Raw genomic sequence first — 21,541 nt, 5'->3', positions numbered from 1 at the left:
AAAGCTAAATCAAAGCTTAACCTGCAGATTTATAAGGCTGCAGTTCCGATAATTTGTTTTTAAAACGAAACGTAATATTTGGGAAATCTAGTGCGTCGCGTGACGTCATGACGCACGACCAATCTGGTGCGTACGCCGCGTCATCTCTACGGCTCTTGTGGGCGGAGTGCAGATTCCGGTTCCGGGTGTTTTCATATCGCAGCCGGAGGCTCCCAGACCTCTGATTATGATATTTAATCGGAAAATTCTCTCGACTCACGACTGATCGAAGCAGTTTTCTCTCGAATTAAGGAAGCCGCCGCCGAAGCCGCGAACATGACGACCCGCTCGGAGAGGGAAAAGGCCCAGAAACTCAACGAGCAGCACCAGGCCATCCTGTCCAAAATGCTGAGGGAGGAAGACAACAAGTACTGCGCCGACTGCGAGGCGAAAGGTGCGGCGTCCACACACACCACACACACGGGGTTTTCGTGTATTGGTTTGAAAACGGTAACTGCGTAATTCGGAACCCGAACCCCGAGTTAAAAACCCGTCGTTGTTCGGCTTGTTTAAGCTAGCTGGGCTAAGATGTAAACGGCTCAGGCTCGTCAGCTGACCGTTCTTTACCCCGAAGCTAAACTAAGTTGCTAACCAGCGAGCTAACTTCTGTAAATCCACCTAAGCTCCCGGTCTGCCCCTCCGTGCCCGGCTCGAACAAACACCGATTGTTCTTTCGAAGAAACTCGAGTCTTGTTTTCGTGTCGGGGCATTTTTTTATTTTTTATTTTGGAAAGAATGCAGAGCTTCCTTTCGGCGCTTAAAGCCGCAGCGAGATCAGGCATGTTGGGCTGTTTTTTTTTTTAATGGAGTTGCTCTTCTTGCATCTCACGGTCTGAAATGTTCCAACACAGGTCCCAGATGGGCATCCTGGAATCTGGGAGTTTTTATCTGCATCCGGTGTGCCGGGATCCACAGGAACCTGGGAGTTCACATATCCAGAGTGAAGTCAGTCAACCTGGACCAGTGGACCACAGAACAAATCCAGGTAGTTTCTACGTCCCACACAGAGATGCTGCCCTGTCTGCTGCATGCTTTGCATATAACCTTGTCTGAGGCTAATCTGAATAAAAAGGTGTATGCTGTAATTTACTGACTGCATTACAAGTTCACTTCATAAAATGTAAGCTGAACGTTTTTAATTTGTACCAGCAACAAGTTCAAAATGTTGCAGAAGGAAAAACAAAACAACCTCTTCCTGTAGGAACTGAGTAAAAGTCCATAACACGAGTAGCTATGAAAGGAGGCTGACTTATTTGATTCAAATATGAATATGATTACAGACTCAATATCTATTTTCAGAGAAGGTTTTGTATGTTTCTGCAAAACGTTATTAAACTTCAAACCATCGTTGTGAGAGTGTCTGAGTGGCAAACCTGTGTTTTTTGCGTTATAAACATTTAAAATCTTCTGAAATAAAAATGGCAACAAAAAAAGCCTTTGAACTGATGAGCGAATAAAATCTTATTTCAGGCCTAAACATCAGATACATTGAAGTCACATTGTCAGAGTGCAGAATATATAATATATATAAGAGTTAAGAAACAATTCTAGACATCAACTTCATAAAAAAGAAATTTAGCAATTAAATGGACTTGACGCCCTTCTGAATGCTTACAACTGACATAAGGAGAGTGTTATGAATATTGTAAAGACAGGACAGGTGGGTTTATCCCACCTGATATCATTACTGCGATATTCTACAACAATATCACAATCGTACATTTTTCTAATGTCACGCAGCTCTATGTTATAGTAAACCAAAAAACAAAATCACTTCCTACTACAGTACTTCCTGTCCTCAGTAACAGAGGTGAAACAGCTTCTAAGTAAAACTACTTCTGTCTTTTTGTGAAAGCATTAATATGTATATTTTTGCAAAAGTTAATAATCTCTGTCCATGAATGTAGGGTTTAAATAGTTTGTAAAAAGTAACATCCTGTTTGGATTTCCAACTTCTGTGGGACGATCAGCGTCTCTAATCTTCGTGTTAGACGTCGGTAACAATGGTGAAAACCTGGAAGAGCCAAAAACAGAAGGACTAAACGCTGCCTAAATCACATCAGTTTAAAACTCTAAAAACGTGTTTATTATTATTAGTGAACTTCCAAAAGACACCATAAATCCAAAGGCATAAAAACAATTAAAATGTGATCAACTTCAAACATAAAATCATTTCAAACATGAACTTTAAGATCACAGAATGATTTAGCTTCAAACTATTCAGCCTAATACATTATTAGTCTTTTATTGATTAAGGTTTGTCATTTAAATGAACTAAAAACTGACATAACTCAGTTTTGTTAGTGAAGTATTTTAACTCTCCTGTTAAAGAGTTAAAATCAGATAAATGATGAGCGCATCTCATGGCTTTCACACCTTTTTGTTTACACAGATTCTGTTTTTTAAAACTTCCTGAGGTTTATCTGGTTTACAACACGGTGGTTGTCCGGGGTTCAGTTCTGGTCTCAGAGCTGGATCCAGGATTTATCCGGGTTCTGTTTTGTTTCAGCTGGTAGTCTTTGACCCGCTACAATAAGCAAACTAATTACAGTGTAGGAAATCAGCCTCTTCAGTGTTTTTTCTTATTTTACATGAACGGTTTCAGCCTGATTTTTTACTGTACTGTTGTTCAGAGTATACAGGAAATGGGCAACACGAGGGCCAGGCAGCTTTACGAGGCCAACCTTCCAGACAACTTCAGAAGACCTCAAACAGATCAGTATCCTTTGACTCAGTAGAGACACAAACCTAACAGCACTGTACAGCACGCCAGGTCGTTTTACCTCTTAACTCTGCCATCAGAGCAGTTGAATATTTCATCAGGGATAAATATGAGAAGAAGAAATACTACAACAAGAACGCGATCAATGGGAGCAGTGTACGTATTGATCAGAACCTCACTGTTTCAAATGAAGGGATTCTCGGCGCAAACCCTGTTTTCTCTGTTCTGTCAGCCAAAAGATAGTAAGAAAGACCGGGAGCCGGACAGAGGGAGCAAGGTGTCATCTTACACCAAGGTAGGTCTCGGTTGCACGTTCCCGCAGAAACAAACAAATCTCTTCTGACTTGTTTATTGCCGTTTTCTACGTTCAGAGTGAAGAGTCCAAGCCCGTTCCCAAAGTCAGCCCGGCTAAGACTTCAGAACCTGCTGTGAACCTACTAGGCCTCGGTGAGTGCAGAAGGTCCAAACTGAACCGTCATTTATGACGTCGGGTTAAACAAAGTATCAGACTAGTTTACTGTCAGATTGTAGGTTATAAACTTGTTAACGGTGGAGTTAAACTGCCACGAGCCGGGCCCGTCGTAAATCCTTATATTCACTTTCAGTTCATAGAATCGGGATTTTATTGTTTGCTCGGTATTTTGATTTATCCTGGAACGGTTTCACCATCAATATCTGGTTGGTTTTGTTTCTGTGAGCCAATACTTCAGCAGTTATTGATCTAATAATCGGTTAGAGAGGAAGCTTTATGATCTACACACACTTTAATGTCACCATGTATGTTCCACAGCAGCACTTTATTTGCATCTAATTAGCACGGTTTCCCTTCTGCCCTTCTGATCAGAGCTGCAGTGAAGTTGTTTCAGATTCCAACGAAACATTTTGCCTCCTCCTTTCCATCGAGTGCCACTGCACTGCTCGGTGTTTGTTTTTGATGAGATAGAAAGAGGAAGCACAGAAGCTGCTGACCTCAGACCGCTCACTTCTTGTTTTGCTTGAAAACTAAGCGTACATTCAGATTGTGACATTTATGGTGGCCGAGTGTGAAGTGTGAGAGGGAACGCAGAGCAAACTGTTAAATGATCCACAGGAAGTGGCAAGAATAAGAACATGGAGCAGGTTGAAGCTTAATAACAGCTTTATGTGAAACCCAACAGGTGGTTGGTGTTTTGAAAAGTTTTGGTTTGCACTTATAGGCTTTCTGATGATGTCTTTGTTTAGGTTTTCTACAAATAAGTGGGTGTCAGGTGAATAATTCTGTACCATGTATGGGCGGTTTTGTTTCTTCTGTCATCCATATTGGATGTTTTATTTGTGTTCTCAGTGTGAGATGTTCCATAAACGGGGAGCATTTATCAGCAGTTTATCTCGGCTAAACTGAGAAACAAACTGACCTTGAATCAAATCAGGTTTTCTTCTTTAATCAGTCCAAAATAAGATCTACAATCAGCTGTGACCTTTTTCATTACTTTTATGAATGAATTAAAGTGTCTGTATGTGTGCAGTATTAACTCTGAGGTGTTTTATTTTTCTTATTAGAGAAAATACATTTTATGTAAATTTAGTGGATAGCCCTCGAACTTTTCTGCATTATTTCATGATATAACAAAAAACAAACAAAAAACTACACGTCATTTATGTGATAGACCAACACAAAGTATTACACACTCATGAAGTCCCTGTCAAAGTCCAGTGCGTATGAATACCACCCGACGCACCGTATTTGAAACGTATCTCATCATTTGAGTGTTGACAGAGTTTGTTCCTGAAATCGATTCCCATTTGTCATGTGACTTTATTCCACCCGTTAAACCAGTTTGTCCTCAATTCTGTCACAGACGCACCAGCCGCCGCATCAGCTAACAATGGCAGCACGAGCACAAGCCAGAACAACGACCTGGATATATTTGGCCCCATGGTGTCCAACCCCCTCCCGTCGTCCACGTCCTCGGCTCAGTTTTCTCAGGTAAGATCTCGTCGGGGCCAGACAGCAGTGGTCATTAAAGATAATAATAATATTAAGGTGTAAATTCCTGAATCACATTTTTTTCAGCCTTTGAAAACAGTCAGATTCAGTTTTCCTTTTTGTTTTGGGGCACCCCCCCTCCTTCGAGTTCTGATAAAGTACTTTATATTTGCAGAAATTACCACCTTCAGCTATTTTACTTTCTTAAAAAATGAATAGTTTTCCACAGAATGTGATGTCTTCCACATTTGCAGGTGTAGAGGTGAACACCCGGAGCTACAAGCTGGAATGTTGACGACTTTTTTTTGTCAAACACAAATGTTCTAAAACAAAAGGCCGTCCATGCTGGTCCAGTATTATGGGATGGGACTGTAAACTTTCCTCCTCCGTCCAGGTGAGCTCCAGTAACTCGGCCAGCACTCCGACACAACCTCCAGCTGCAGGCGTGGCGGGGGGCGGAGCCAGCTCGGGCTCCGGCTCGGGGCAGGGCGACCTGGACCTGTTCGGTGAAAGCAGCAGCGCCACGAAGGCTGAGGACGCCGCCAAGAAGCCTCTGTCCAAGGACTCCATCCTGTCTCTGTACGGAACCAACAGCATGTCCCAGCAGGCCCCTGCTGGTGAGGACAACTACTGACAGAAACTAGAATATTATTACAACCATAGAATTATTTTGTCTTACCGTATGTGTTATAAACTGTGTCGGAACAGAAGAAAAATATTAGGTATTTGTACACAAGATCAGTAATTGTACCTTTAATGGTCAAAATGTTGACTTAAATAAAAAATTAATTTTGGGAATTCTGATAAATAATTAGGATCTTCCATCTGCCGTTTGATTAGAAAACCTAAAAGTTTAAAAGTACCATAATTAAATCAATTTTCCCTTTCACTCACTTTCTTTTTACATATTTTAGCATTCATATTGATTTATTTTTTGTTTTTGCTATATATAAACCTCATTTTATGATTGATGTATTTTTAACAACAGACATCTTAAACTAAATTAATTGAAACTAGTCATAGACATGTTTTATTTTTTTTATTTTATTCCAGTAAAACTAAAATTATTACTTTAGTAAGCATGTAGTGAATAGTTCTGCTAATAACCCTTTAAGGCAGCGGTCTCTAAACAAGTAAAACATGCAGGATAGTGGCCCTTGAGGACCAGGATTGGAGACCCCTGCTTTAACAGGACAGCATAACACACTTTAAGTTTTGATCTATGCTGATAGTGACATCACAAGAACATCAAATAGATGACTTGTGTTCAGCTGTTTCCTCACACGGGTCTTTCCTGACCTGTTTCTTAGACTAACAGGTTCAGAGTTGTACAGTTTTGGAGCCCGTCCTTCTTTTTTTAAGCTCCGTGTTGTTTGTTCTCTTCCCCCCTCAGCTGGCATGTTCATGGGCCCCTCTCAGATGCAGTTTCCTGTCCAGGCTCCTGCTGGCTATCAGGCCTTTCCTGGTATGGGCGCAGCCGTGCCGCCCACCACTGTCATGGGTGCCATGATGGCTCAGAGCGGGGCGGCCATGATGGGACCCACGCCGGGCATGATGGTCGGGATGACGATGCCCAACGGCTTCATGGGGAACGCGCCCGCCACCGGCATGATGGGCATGGCCCCCAGGATGATGGGACCACAGGGAGCCCCGATGCCCGCGGGCATGGTCCCTGCTCAGGGCATGTACACCATCCAGCCGGGGCAGCAGGCCCAGTGGAACATGGGTCAGGTACGTTTGTGTTGTTACTGCGAGCAGCTCTTCTGGGGGGGGTGTAATTTACCTCCCGTTCAGCTGCACACAGATGGCCACATGCTTGTAGCCATTAGCCAAGTAGCCAAGTTCTTCATAAAGTGCCATTTCCAGCTTCCACTAGATGGCAGCACGAACCAAATTTCAGAATTAGGGCTGAATATTTAATCCTTCTCGCATGTTTTCAAAAGATTACTTGGGGGGGTTTGGATTACGGACACTTAAACACAAAGAATGACAAAACTCCATCTTGTTTTAATAAGTTTTAATACAAGCAGATGGCACAAGTGCTACTTTGAAGTCACATATATTGGGTAATGTTGTAGTTGTACCAAACAGTAAGATCTTTTATTTAAAGCTTCTCATTGCAAGCTGTAAAATAAAACTGTTAACCTAAGTTACATGAAATAGTTTTCCAGATATATTGCTCAGATATTGATATGTATGCAATTCTGAAATGTGGGTAGGCGCTCAATGTAAACAAAGCACTCAGCTGAATCTGCTGAGAGCCACCTGGAAGGTTGAGTCACATGACTGACCTACTTTAGACTGTCCGTAGGGCGAATCGGACAAGAGTAGAATCTCAGAGAAGACGTTTAGGTGGAAACATAAGAGTGAATCTGCTGCTGAAATGCGAAAGAAAAGAGAACGAGTCAGAAAACACTTAGGGATAAATATCAGGGATCAAGCAGGGCGGTGAAGTCAGCACCTTCTTCTGGATCGGTAAGTTTATCATTACGACCCAAACAGTCTTTTTATCTGCGTAATTTATTCAACCAATCTGAGCGTAAATGCATTTCAGTTCATCTAAACTGTCGGACTTCTTCATCCCAGACATCGTTGACCTACTTTCAGCCGCTTCAGCCAACCACGATCATTAAACGATTCCTCAGAATCCTGAAATACTGGCTGTAAAAACCATATTAAATGACTGCTGTCACGGAACCAAGACGCAGCAAACGTGTTGTAAGTGTGACGCTGCTTTTATCCTCAGGTGAACCAGCAGATGTCAGGACTGACTCTGAATGGTGCGGGAGGCCAGATGGCCTTCGGTCAGCCCCCGGCAGCCATGGGTGGGTGGGCCGCCGCTGGATCCGGCCAGACTCTGAGCACGCAGCTATGGAAGTGAGCCGTGGAGCGGGTCGGGGGCGGCGGGCGCGCAGAGTAAGAGCCGAGGTTGCAGAAAGTGCAAAAACATCACCTGTGCTTCTTTGGACCTCACTAAGAATTGATGGCCATCTCCATCACGGACCAGTCTTCAGAACATAAAAAAAAAAAATGTATCTTCTTCTCCTTCTCCTTTTTTCTGTCTCTCTTTCTCTCTATTGTGTGAGTGAATTGGGAGTTCTACAGGATTTCAGCCTGGCAGTTTCTGCCTGTCGTATGGTTTTGGATCATAACTTTTAATTTTTCCTTTTTTGGAAAAAAGAAAAAGAAAGAAAAAAAGAAAATACAAGACAATACCAGTCCCAACATCGACATATCAGTAAAGCTGCAGGACCAGTTACAAGCTTTTATTGTATCACTGTATCATTATAAGATTATAGAACATTTAAATGAATAGTATTTAAAGGGAGACCATCTGACTATCAAATCAGTCAGTACTGCTCCCTAATGTACAGCGCTGTATAACCTTCTTTTAAAGTTGTTGTGGTTCCCCTATAAAATTAAAGTGATAAAAATGATCTGTTTTTATGTCTTCTGTGTTTTAAAATTCGGTCCTAAATTCCAGAAAAAGTAATTAACAGGCCTTAAAATGACTATCTAATTTGTTTGAAGTGACAAGAACAAGTCGTGCTCATTTATTGGTTCATATGACTTAAAAAAAACATGTTTTAATGTTTAAACTTCTCACTGAAGTTCACTGTAAGAATCAATAGAAGAGCTAAAGGTTTGTATGTCTGTGCCCAGCTTGTTTTTATCCATTAGAGCAAGATTTATAACAACCGGCTCCACATTAAAGGTCTAAAAAGAACAATAAGATCACTCGATGAGCTAATTTACTCAATACTCTGATTAGGCAAAACATTATGACCACTGAGGGGCAAAGTGGAAACAGTCTTTCGAAGGGAAGAGTCAGCGGGGGAGAAGAACGGCACCAAGAGTTTGATAATAAACCAAGCTAAACGACACATTAAAGGGAAGAAATAATAACTCTGAATCAGCAAAACGAGATGTTGGGCTTTTTATCAGTCGCTGCCGACAGGCGAAGGTGGGCGATAAGGTTTCTGTGTCTGTCACCGAAATGTCTCCTGAACCACTGAACAGATTTTAATGAAACTGTCAGAAATGAATCACTGGATGTACAGCCAATTCAAGATGGGCACCGTAGCTAACTGACATCAGCCAACACAAAGCTCAGTCAGCTTCCGAGATTCTGAGCTGAAACTTGGTGTGGTAGTAGCTGAGAGTCATTCACAGCATATACTCTGAGCGTGACTGCATGAACTCACGTTATTTTCAAGGTTTGACTGAAACTGCTACACATTCATCTTTTCTCAGCATAAAGTGATTTTAACACAATAAGTAAAGCAAAAATAAAACTGAACGTATTAAGTCAAAACTAAATTTCAAAAAGTGAAGCGATTTAAAGATAAAATTTCACTTTAAAACACTAAGATTACACGTCAGGATTTACTAGAATCAACTGCCAGTGAACACAGGTGGGTTTTCAGAAGATTTTTAAACTTGTTCAGGGTCTGAGCAGATCGTTTCTGAATCAGTAAATCGTTCCTCGGAGTGGGAGCAGCCGCTGCGAAGGCTCTGAACGCATCAGATTACTGGAGTATGATGGTGTAAAAAACTCCTTCATATAACCAGCAGCCAGCCCACGTGGAGCCTTAAAAACCAACATTAAAGCTTCAAATCTGTCCTGTGACGACCAGGAAGCTGATGGGTTGAGGCCACTTCAGGTAGGACTTTAATTTTTAGTTGAGCTCACAGATCTTTGCTGCAATTTGGTTCCTTTAGTGGCTTAAATCAGTTTGGAAGAAAGAACCAGCTTTGTTCTGGTGTCGCTTCATTCAGTGTGATTATTGAGAAGTCTGCGGCTAAACCACATAACTGTTTACTTTTTATTTTACCACTAAAATGTACAAGATCAAAGATTGTTGCAGCTTTTTGAACATTTTTCTTTTCAGCAGATCTTTTCTATTTATATTCTAGTTTAAACCTAAACATTTATTTTTGTGAAATGAAGAAAAAGTGCTTTCAGAAATGCTCATAAATTGTAAATGATTGTGTTGTTTACGTTCCACAGAGGATTTGAACAAAGACAGAACTTCTCAAATGACGTCAGGAAAGTATATGTTTTGTATATGTTTAAAGCATCTTTATTAGGATTCAGAGCTATGAATAAGTTTGAGCCTCCAGGTGGCGCTGTTGGACAGCAGGATTGGTGTGATATCACCCAAACACTACAGTCTGATATCATTTTGTTGGAAGTTGGTACAAAGTTCAAGTCAGCACTGCTACATAAAGATAGTCACGGTGAAATGCGAGTGCGTGGGATTGTTCTGCAAACCCAGATTTTCTGCTTTGAAAAGTTTCTTTTTCTCACCTCGTATCAGTTACTTGGTGTTTGTGAAGTCCTAGGAGTCCCAAACATTCAACACATTTGGCCACACTCTCAGGCTTCTGCAACCACAAGGCTCTTACAGAAAAAGAAAAGTGCTTATTCTTGAAATTACCATCCATCATCTCTGAACGTTCTCTTAAAATTGACACGTTATTAACGTCTCTGTTGACACCCGGATGCTGAGGAAATGTGCTGATGACACACTCTGCTTTTAGCAGAACGCTGCAGTTTATTTAAACAGTTTCAGGCGTGATAAATGACTGACACGGGGAGCAACATCTGCTCCTCTGCGGGTTTGAATCCAGTTCACATGAGTTTAATCTGAGGCGTTCGACTCAAAGAACCAGCACCAGGTGGCAGTACACTGCAACATTCATTCATTTATTTATTCATTTACAAAATAAGAAATGCAATTTCCTTTTTATTTAATTGACTTAATTAGAAGTTGCATATATTTGTTTTATTCTGCTGCAAATTTTACTTGGCAACAACCAGCCCACCCCCTCTCCACAGAGCTGTAATTTGCAGAACATGATGTTTATTAAAATGTCAGCTTTTTATGTAACTGCTGCAATGAATGCCCTTTTGTTGGAGTTTGTTGTGGGTCTAAGGCACAGTTACCTCCAGATTTTGGAGAAGTAGTCATCCCATGTGTTTACAGTCAGTTTTGTGAGGAAAGTCTGACTCACTCTGCCTCCCAAGGAGTTTTGATCAAGAAGCGTTTTAGTTACGTCCGGCGTTTTGTGTGCCCTGAGAGGGAATTAAACAGGATTTTGTAAAGAATGGATTTCTTTAAATACAAGAGACATTTAGTCTTTATTTCTCCACCCAGCGTGTTCATTCAGCCCAAATCAAACTGGTTTGAAGAAAACACCATGGGATTAAACCTATTCTTTACCTAAGTTGACACCTAAATGATAGCATCCATTGTATGCAGAACACTGCAAAACTGCCGCCTCGGAGCTTTGCATTAACATTTGTTTTTGCTTGGTTTGTGTTTCGGGTGTGTATCTTTAAACCAGCCGTACCTGTTGGACTTCCTCCTTTTAACCAGCCAGTGCTGCCAAGTTATGCCTTAAAAAAATAATGCTGGCTGCACACGAGGACCATATACTTTGGTAAAAGTCGTTTTTGATGGTTGGAATACCCTTTAAGGAGGACCAACAGGCATGGAAACAGATGAAAAGTCACATGAAGCCTGGCAGGGCCTGAAAGCTCTGTCATCTATGTGGTCTCTGTCCACTACCTGCTTCATTCTGCAGCTGCAGTTTGTAAAGTTTCACATCGAGGTCTGATGCCATACGGTGCCTGAGACCTTTAGCAAAGAGGTTCGGCATTCCTCTCAGCGTGTGAGTCAACCTAACACTGCTCCAGAATAGAGTCCCCCATCCAAGTGAAGAATGTCTTCTTTTTCCAGCCGCTGCGTGTCCTTTCTGACCCTGTGACATCAACATTCCTGCTGATGCTGTTAACCTCAAGTTTAAGTGCTACGAACATGACCAAACTTCACTGATATGGAAGATTAATGTGTTTTGGTTGAATTCCCCAGTGAAAAACTGCAGGACTACGAAGAAAACAGTTCTGATTAAACTCTCTCATTAAATCTGGCAACATGTTTAATACAAGTGAAGATGTATTCTAGATTTGAAAACGAGTGCTGAGAGTTTGAGACAAATGATGCTTTACGTTTGAACTCATAAGTTTCAAGTTAAAAAATCAGCTAAAAGCCCCTAAAATCTGAGTTCTGACTTGGAAGGTTTGAGGTTTCTCATCACCCCTGACCCCTAAATCCAATATGGCTGCCTTGGGCTTAAAAAGGGATAAAAGCTGCTGAAATAAGTTAATTAAATCAGATGCAGATGTTGTATTTTACAACCTCTATGATAGTAAAGTGTTTGAAATGCATAAAATTCAGAGGAATGTGTTGTTTTACATGTTAAGATTCTGAATATACAATGAGAAGGAGGCAGTGGATTCATGGTCGGGGCTGTAGGTTTACATTAGAGATCAGCTCTGAGATCCTTCATGCTTTCAATGCTGATGGACAGGTGGATAGATAAGAGCAGACCTAAACTACATGCTTTCAGATGACATTGCACTGAGAGAAAGGAGCAGGTGGAAGAGAGCCTGGAGAGGTGGTCAGTAGAGGTGAGACAGGATACATATGTGCACAGAAAATGAGAAGAAGATGTTGAAAGGTGGATGAGAGAGCAGGCAAGGTGGAGTGGGGTAGAGATGAATGTCAGGGGGGATTTGTGACAGAAGGACAGGTCTGGGAGTGAAAAGGGAGAGTTTAAACAAGATGGTGGAGCTGTAGGTGGCAGACATGAAGATTAGGATTTGGACAGCATTAGGAATGAGTATATCAGAAGTGGACAGCTCAGGTTGAGTAATCAGGAGACAATTAGAGATAAGGCTGAGATGTGCAGAGAAGGAATAGTAGAGAGAAGGTTTGTGAATGTAAAGTGAAGGAAGTTATGTAGAGAGTTGGTGTGAAATACGAGAATATTTGGATAGGTAAGATGAAGGCAGGAGCAGCTGAAAGAAGAAGATTGCTAATAGTAGCTAGCTTGGTCACTGAACATATCAGTGAGGAATGGGGTGATAATGTCAGACAGCAGTGTATTAAAAGAAGCCTACATGTTGGTACCAAGTCACTAAAACTTATAAATTAGCTCTACTGATGTACAAAGTTGTAAAGATTCCAGCTGTTTTGTTTTCTTGTTTTAGCTCTAGTTTGATATAGCATCACTGTTTCTCTCTTTTTTACAGGCTTTATTAAGTCAATCCTTTCTGCCTTTTCTTCCTGTATCATATAGTTTTTACATTAAATATGTCTTCAACTAGCACCATTCAGCACTGAAGCTAATAAATGCATCTGCTGTGCATTAGAAGTGTTACACACATAATTTGGAAAATATTCTCTACAAAAAAGGCAAAAACAGAGTTGGTGCCTTATGTAGAACTTGAGTTGAACTTTTGTTGCATGTCACATAGTTCATGACATCAAGCAAGCAACACGATCTCTTCATCACTCTTTAAGCCAGAGGCGAGACAGAAATGGCAGGAAGCCACGACAGACGGAGGAGACAGAGACATAACTGTTGGCAACTTGGCACTGCTTTGTATCATTCTCTTTAATGTGGCCACGTGCTGACAGTTTGCCTTTTCTTCAGTCGCTTGACACGTCAGCTCGTTGGGTTAAAACAGGCAACAAACTGTAAAATCCTCAAACGTCAACTTGGTTTTTATTTTGGGATCGACAAAGAATTTGACCTTGTACATCATGTTTATTCCATATAACTACACAGTCCTGCAGATTTAGACATCTGTCATGTGCTACTCCTTAAATTTATTGGTATTAAGCTTCCGCACCACTGAGTACAGCTGGTTTTGAAGCTTAAGCGATCAAAGCATCAGCAACTCCTCCAAGTACTTCTTCTCTTTTCATCATGTTTCAGAGAGCTGGACTTTGATGATCATTTTCCAAATAAGGCAAGAATTTAGACTCTTCATTATGTTACAAAGATGTTGATGGGCAGGAACAGCTGCTGACATCTTCATCCTGCAATCTCTAAATGACAAGCAATTATTACTACATTATTGAGATGTTTGTTTTGTCCTCACCTGGTGAAACTGCTTGTCATTATGAATAACAGAAACTACACAAAGGTGGAGTATTTCCCAGGCCTACATAGCAGTAATAGCTGTCAGAGTTTGTCAAAACAACAACAACACAGTTTACAGTGCGGTCGCTGTGACTTTATCATAAGATAAATCACTGCCTGAAGAAGTAGATACATTATATTTTAAAAATGAACGCCTGAATGTAAACAGCGACATCTAAAAATATCCTGACATGTTAAGCTGACCTAATCATGAGCCTTTAGTATTTTAAACCTTTTAATTTTTGACAAATATAGTAGGTAGCATCAATGTAAAATTAACAATAACTACAAGAGAAGTGTGGATTATTCAACCAAAACTGGATCACTACAGACTGAAACATTTGCATCAGGTTTATACTTTGTGTATTTACTTTTTTGATAATTATTCTTCTAACTTCCATCTATTGGGTTGGGATATTTTATTTTGTAATTTGCTGAGCTGTGAGAGAGGCTAAGAGCAAACCGGATTGCTTCCATCTTAAAACAACTCCAACCTCAAATATGTCATAGCAGCTCAGGGGAACAACCTTTTATAAACTTTCACATTGCCATCGGTTTTGCATGATGCGGTTGTTTGCATAAAGTCTTATGACTGTTTGCAGGCGCAGATAGTGGCAGCAGCAACAAGCGGTAGCACTTTAGGTGCAGCCTGGGGTACTTTCAGCAGCAGTAGTTTAATATTTCTTCCACGATGACCATGAAATGAGTAAAGTTGTTTTCAAAAGGCAGCAATCTGTTTAGGTGTTTGTCCAACATGTGCTGGCCAGTTTAAAGCTATCTACAACAGGTAAGATATTAATTGCTCTTAACCTTTCCACAGTGCCCCATTTCAAAATAAATTATCTATTTCTTTAAGTACGGTATGAATTTCTAAGCATTCTCCTTCTCCTGAATCTGTGCACCAAAGACAGCTCCGGCATAAAACTTTATTATTTTACTCCAGTGTACAAACATCTAATGGTCATTTATAAAAGTTAAATTCTTCTTTAAGCAATTTTACCAAATACTGATACCTAAATCGTAATCAGCCTATGTGTTCAAACTGATGATCAGAGACCATTTTAAAGTGGATGCATCCAAAAACATAATTGAAAAAACCAAAATAGCTGGACTTCTGTAGTTGTCTCTTTATTCAGAAATGGAGAGTGTGGAGCTGCTACTGGGTGTGCTTCACCTGTGTGTAGCCTGCACCACACCCATTTTCATATAAACACCTGGCACTCAAAGCCGTCTTTGTTCTAGCTCCTGTCATGTTGGGCGTTTTCATTCAGTACTTTCCCTTGATGAAACACACAGCATTGAAAAATAAACACAATTTAAACTATATATTTAAGGCTGGTAAGAAGTAGATTAAAACTCCTCAAGCCTCAACCAGAACATCCGAAGCAAAGTATTTTGCAGTTATCGTATAATTAATCAGAATATCTGCTTCCAACATTTAAATACAGCTCAGTAGGGCAGCACAGTGGTGCAACGGTTAGCACTGTTACTTCACAGCAACAAGTCTGCACGTTCATAGGTTGGCTGTGGGTTTTTTCCAGGTTTCCTCCCACAGTGTTAAACCGTGACTGTTCGGGTAATTTGAAGTTTTAAACAGAAACACCTGCTTTTCCAGAACAATCTTTTTATTTGTTGTCTTTTGAAAGCATCCTCTAAAAACACGGCACCATTTCTAGAAATTTCTTGGTTCACTCAATACAGGGGTGGGCAATCCTGGTCCTCGAGGGCCACCGTCCAGCATGTTTTACTTGCTTCTCTGCTCCAACACACCTGATTTGAATCAATGGGTGATTAACAGGCTTCTGCAGAACATGAAGAGGTGATTTAAATTTGGAACAAGAAAAGAAGTAAAACATGCAGGACAGTGGCCCTCGACGACCAGGATTGCTCACCCCTAACTCAGAAGCACCACAAACCACCCAAAACGCTGTAGTATCTATGCCAGGCCAGTATGTGGCGCTGCCACTAAAATACACTAAAAACAGGAAACAGGGCCAAGAGCGTGGTCCAACAAGCCAGTTGCTTTAAATACAGACTTTAGGTTCTATGTTCCTAAGATAAAATCAGCTATTAGAAAAAGGTCCATCAGCCAACATCTTTGATTATGTGGAGATAAATTGGTGACCTTCACATGGACGACTTGGCTAAGGGTGAAGGTACCATAGATGCCAACAAATATCCTGGAGTTCTGGAGACTCATATGATGCCACAAAGACAACTTATTTCCTCACAGGTCTGTGGTTATTTCAGCAAGACCGTCCAGGCCTCATTCTACGGGACGAATGCTGTCGCTGCGTGAATTCAGAAAGATTGTATCCCACTGCAACCGCTGGTGTCTAGTTAGTGAGCGGCATTTCTAAGGGAGTCTCCAAAATGTCTCGAAACATTTACGGGGCATCTCAGAGTCACGAAGAAAGCTCTCGTTTTTCTCACTTGAGTTTCGAATATGTTCAGAAAAACTGTGTGACAGTTCGTCTGAATCGAGCACCAGGCGCACGGTTCCAGGACAGAGGGTGCTGCTTTGCCTCGAGGCAGAGTTATAACATTTGAATGTAGATAAAAACTGACTTGCCTTGATGTAAAAGTGATGTAAAAAGGAAACTATTATGGCACATTTTAACAGCCGGGAAAAGCCCCAAAACACCCAACGCAGTCATTTATCTCTTGAACGAGCTTGTTGTTAACCAGCCAGTTTGGTTAACCACCCATCTGGGTAAAATAGTTTCATATGAGCACAACATGCCTTTTATGACCTGCTTTGGATTTTCCTTTCAAATTAGAAGCATAAAAGAGAAGTGCTTTGCATCCATCTCTCTTTAAAAGCTGTGAGGAGGAGAAGCTGATGTGAGACAAAATGGTTCCAAATATGGGTGAGTCAAGCTTCTCAGGGATGAGTCGAAATTCAATCCCGTCTCAAAACCATCCGTTCTCGTCGACTAACATTACAACACCATTTGAGAATCTTCACGTTCTCACGGGATTGTCAGTCAACGCTTGCAAAAAAAACAGAGCAAACAAACATATTAATTTCTCTCACACATGAAACGCCAGCAGCCGAGCGGCCCCACCCTGAGTGATTCTCCATCATAACATCGTTAGCTGTTTGGCATTATTTTAAGTTCATGTAAGAGGTCAGAGTCCAGTCCTGATAACACCTGTTTCCACAATGACTCTCTTTGTTCTGTTACTCACTGTTTGCTCCGTTTCCTACTCCAGGTTTCTTTCCGGAGTTGTGTGTTTTCTTGTTTCTAGGTGACAGGAGTTACACAGACTTCATGCTGCACTGTTGAAAGGCTTCCAGGGCAAAGATTAGTCAACCATTTGGGTGTGCCTTGTTTAAAAAAAGAAATCTCTTTTGGGAAACTCTGGGGTCTCTTGCTTCATTTAGTCCCATAACTTTCACATTTTTGCTGCCTGCTGCCAGAGGTGAAAGGGAACAATGTTTTTGCCAGTGTGTGTGTGTGTGTGTGTGTGTGTGTGTGTGTTCATTTGTCTGTAGCATCAGCAAAACATCTCAAGAACCAAAGGATGCATTTTAATAAAACTCAAAAAGTAATCATTTGACATCTACAAATGACTAACTTTCGGAGTTTACCCAATTCAAAATGGCTGCCATATCCAACAAACCTTAGGAAACATAAATACCTGCAACTCTGCAAACTTTACAAACTCTGAGCTCAGATTTTGTGTGATAGTAGCTGAACTTTATCCCTAACACATCCTCCATGCGCTACACAACATGCAACTATTTTGCTTAAAACTCTGACATTAACTGTAGGCATCAGCCCTGTCTGTCTGTTAGCAAAATATCTCATGAACCACTGGACGGATTTGAACAAACCTCTCATAAAGTCATCATTTGGTGTAGCTCTAAAACTGATTAAAGTTTGGAGTCAACCAAAACCAAGATGGCTACCATAGGTAATCAACATTAGCTAACACAAGAAATGGGTATAACTTGGTCTGTTTTACAGATATTCAGCTAAATCTGGTGTGGTAGTAGCTGAGAGTCATCCCTAACACATTCTCTGAGCAAATCCAGCAACATGATTTTAATCTAAAACTCTGGCATGAAAGGCAGCGGGTGACATACATTCCATCAAGGAAAGCTAGGCCTTTAATGTTAATGTTTTGGGGTTTTATTTCTGAGTTTTAAAATGTTTGTGAAGCCTTTCCTCTGGACCCTGAAGCTTTTCTATGCAGCTCTCACCAATTGTTCCCCCCTTCCTGACAGCAGCCCGTTACGTAAGCCAGATTTCCGCAGCCTCGTATCCCCCCCCTCCAAAAAACTAACGCAGTTACCACGGGGACTGCCTAAACAGAGTGATGTCATGGAAAAACGATGTGGTTCTTGCAAAGGGGTCCAGTAGAGTCACAGAACAACACAAGTCTTATCTTCACCAGCAGATTTATTTTTCAGACAGTTCTCACACAAACATGCACGGTCAGTGCTGCAGTTCTGGATTGCAAAGAGTTGGATTACAAACTTTAACACTGGGTTTCATTTTCAACATTTTTCTGCACAGCTTCTCTCATCTCGTGTAACAGCTTTTATTAGTTGGAGTAAATGTGTGTGTGTCTGAGAACAGCTTGTCCTGCCGGTCAGGCTTCCTAGTTGGAGGTGTGCACTGTGTGGTCTTTGTGCCTCCTGTTAAAAAATGAAAACAAAAACAAATGTAAAGACACTTGTTTCGGCTTTTATTAAATCGTTTGCATCGTTTCTATGAAAACGGATGTCACTTACCTGTGCCAGTTGGTCTAAAGTTAAGAAAGGAGAAGAAAGACGGTTAGAGCAGAAGCTTCGTGCAGTTCTTACATTCATGAATGTTTGAGTTTTAGTCAGAACTTTCACCTGGGCTTATCTGGACTCCTCTTTCTCCAGCAGGCCTCTGTAGGTTCCGATTTCCTGCTCCAGCCTCGACTTGATGTCCAACAGCATCTTGTATTCCTGACCCTGCTGCTCGATGCTGGTTCGTACATTGGCCAGCTCGCCTTCAAACATGTTGATTGTGTTTTGGTAGCCGGCGAGCATATTGCTGTAACGGCACTCTGTCTCTCCTAACGTGTTTTCCAGCGCGCCTTTCTGTTAGGAGGTGGCAGAAACAAAAACAGAAAACAAATCTGAGTTTAAGTTATTGTCTCAGACGTATTGTGCCGCTTGGACTTGCAAACCAGTTTATGGATTAAGACTTTTCATGACGGTTCCGGCTGTTTAATGCTGTGTTCTGTATGCACCAGCCACACCCTGGATGTAATCATTCAGGCACAAAAGGAAGATTGTTTGCTTAGTGTTTTAACTCTTTTTATGGGAGAATAAAAGGCAGCCGGGTTTGAATGAGACCTTGAATGTGTTTATCTTTTTGCCTGTCCTCTGCAGGTTGGTTCAGGGAGTGACTAACTGCAGCTGGGAGCAGATGAACCACTTCAGCATTCCTTCAGCTTTCCTCAAGCTCTTTTATGACTTTCTGAGTTTGAGCAGATGTCTGTGAAGAGCTCCTCCCTTCTACACCGGCCCCCATCCTGCTGCCTCCCTTCATTCTTTCAGTAATGCCTCCCCCCTCTTAGCCTCCCTTTGTGCTTTTTACCCTCTATCTGTCTCTTCATTTTGTCCTGACGAGGCTTAGATCTGAAAATTTTGCTCATATAAGGCAGGATCAGAGATGTAGACAAGTAGGTTTAGGTCTCAGAGTTTTTTTTTAATTCTTACCATGCTGAGCTGAGACTGCAACTCAATTTCCAGACCCTGGAGTGTGCGGCGTAGGTCGTTTATCTCTGTCTTGGATGTCTGGATTGATTCTGTGCTCATGGCCACCTCCTTTGTCAAAGCTGCAGACTATGAGGAAACACAACAGCAGAGTCAAACTCCATGATTACTTGTTTTAGAGAGAAGAGTATGTTTAATCACAGCCTGGGCTGCAGAGGGAGCAGTAATTTACAACATGTGATGTATCATTGCTATGTTTATGGGTCAATCTTTTCACCTTCTCATTAAACCACGCCTCCTGATCCCGACGATGTTTATCACTGATGGCTTCATACTGGCCGCGGATCTCCTCCATAACTTTGCTCAGGTCTTGCTGGGGTGCAGCATCCACCTCCACGTTGACTGTGCCGGTGAGCTGAGAGCGCATTGCTGCCAGTTCCTAAAAACAAAATTAAAAAAAAGACAAGCATTGTTTGTTAGGATCTGTTTAAAGAGTTGCAACCAGCTCTAAAAGTAGGACCAGGATGGGTCAGTGACCTCTTCGTGATTCTTCTTCAGGTAGGCCAGCTCATCCTGCAAGCCTTCGATCTGCATCTCAAGGTCAGCCTTCGTCAGGGTGGTCTGGTCCAGGAGGCGGCGGAGGTTGGCGATGTCAGCCTCAACGGACTGGCGCATCATCAGCTCATGATCAAACCTGATTGGTTACAGAACGCCGCAATGAGAAACACCTTAAAGTCCACCTGTTCAGCCTTTTACAGCTGCAGCTGAAACTGGCCTTACTTGGTTTTGAAGTCGTCAGCAGCCAGTTTGGAGTTATCAATCTGCAGCAGGATGTTGGCGTTTTCAATGGTGGCGCCATTGATCTGAAGAGTAGAGAAGCAGGAATAGTATCAGTTACACAGTACAGCTGCAGCTAGTAGCTGGTTTGAATTTTGATCTGGTGCCAGAATTGTAAACTAACCTATTTCCCTAACATTTACTGCTTCTCTGCAGCATGAACCTTTTAACTGCAATGAATACAGTAAATTTATGGGATTGCTAAGCCGTGCTGTTATGCATACTTGAAAACCTTTTTCAAATCATAAATCAGCCTCCTGATATGACTGAACTTTTTAAAGCTCTCCCCTGAGAATCATTAACACCAATGCAAATATTTGACTTGTCTCGTGTTTAAATTGTAGAGGTCCATTGGACGCTTTGTTTGACAGAATACCTTGTCTTTCAGGTCGTTGATGATGGCCCAAAAGTGGCTGTAGTCCCTCTCGGCTGCCGGGCCCTTCTGCTCGTAGTACTCCCTGATCTGCTTCTCCAGCTTGGCGTTGGCAGCCTCCAGCAAGCGCACCTTCTCCAGGTAGGAGGCCAGACGGTCATTCAGGTTCTGCATGGTGGCCTTCTCGTTCAGGTGAACATTGCTCTGGTCAATGGCGTTGGACAGGTCGAAGCCACCACCGAACCCTCCACCGTAGCTCCCGCTGCCACCTCCAAACCCAGAGGAGACGCGAGAGGCGGTGGAGGAGGAGATGCGCTGGCCTCTCATGGAGCCGAGGCCGGACACGCTGTGAGCCTTGGGAGCAGAGCTGGTTCTGTAGCTGTAGCTCTGGCTGACGATCCTTGGGCCGCTGACATGGCTGTGAGCGTACATGATGGCTGGCTGTCTGCTGGTCAGGAGGCAACACGAGTAGAGAGAAGAGCTGTGGACGGAACAGCACTGTGGGGTTCGACAGAGGGAGGCAGGCTGTTGATATAGTGCTGGATGTGGAGGCGGGACCGGCCAAGAGGAGGGAGCTGGAGAAGGAAAGAGGGAGGTTTCCTCTGTAGCTTAGCCATAGGCTTGGCAAAAACTGCTACTTTTTTCTTCTTAAGACCGGGGTTTGGTTTCTTTCCACTCTGGTGAGGAAACTGTTGTGGAATGTGAGTGTTTGAGAAGGTTTTTGCTGGTTTGGATCTCAGAGAGTTGAATGTCTGTATCCCTCTGCAAATATGGGAGTCGTGCGTGTGCATGTGTGTGTGTGTGTGTGTGTGTGTGTGTGTGTGTCTGCTCTCAGAAAAACCAGCAGGTATTGTCTTGATCACACCAGTCATTTTGCATCTCAGTGTAAATAGGGGAGGTGCA

The 21,541-nt window shown here is 42.0% G+C and overlaps 2 protein-coding genes across 2 annotated transcripts; one reads left to right on the top strand and one right to left on the bottom strand.

The window, feature by feature from the left end:
* Positions 1–148: 148 nt before the first annotated feature.
* LOC108236281 (stromal membrane-associated protein 1-like) lies at positions 149–8,164 on the top strand. The gene is made up of 10 exons (XM_017416839.3): positions 149–433; positions 891–1,024; positions 2,673–2,758; positions 2,842–2,917; positions 2,994–3,056; positions 3,133–3,208; positions 4,600–4,727; positions 5,122–5,344; positions 6,121–6,458; positions 7,474–8,164. Exons 1-10 carry the CDS (start codon positions 316–318, stop codon positions 7,606–7,608), a joined length of 1,377 nt encoding a protein of 458 aa, XP_017272328.1. The 5' UTR covers positions 149–315; the 3' UTR covers positions 7,609–8,164.
* Positions 8,165–18,115: 9,951 nt separating this feature from the next.
* On the bottom strand, positions 18,116–21,154 carry LOC108236364 (keratin, type I cytoskeletal 13-like). The gene is made up of 8 exons (XM_017416952.3): positions 20,642–21,154; positions 20,209–20,291; positions 19,966–20,122; positions 19,706–19,867; positions 19,432–19,557; positions 18,577–18,807; positions 18,469–18,482; positions 18,116–18,372 (listed from the first exon to the last, which is right to left on the bottom strand). The coding sequence occupies exons 1-6, from the start codon at positions 21,068–21,070 to the stop codon at positions 18,583–18,585; spliced, it is 1,182 nt and encodes a 393-aa protein (XP_017272441.1). The 5' UTR covers positions 21,071–21,154; the 3' UTR covers positions 18,116–18,372; positions 18,469–18,482; positions 18,577–18,582.
* Positions 21,155–21,541: the final 387 nt, after the last annotated feature.

Source organism: Kryptolebias marmoratus, linkage group LG3 (assembly GCF_001649575.2).
Source record: "Kryptolebias marmoratus isolate JLee-2015 linkage group LG3, ASM164957v2, whole genome shotgun sequence".
Classification (NCBI taxonomy): domain Eukaryota; kingdom Metazoa; phylum Chordata; class Actinopteri; order Cyprinodontiformes; family Rivulidae; genus Kryptolebias; species Kryptolebias marmoratus.
The sequence above is the reverse complement of the archived record's forward strand: the minus strand, read 5'-3'. Positions and strand labels throughout refer to the sequence as shown.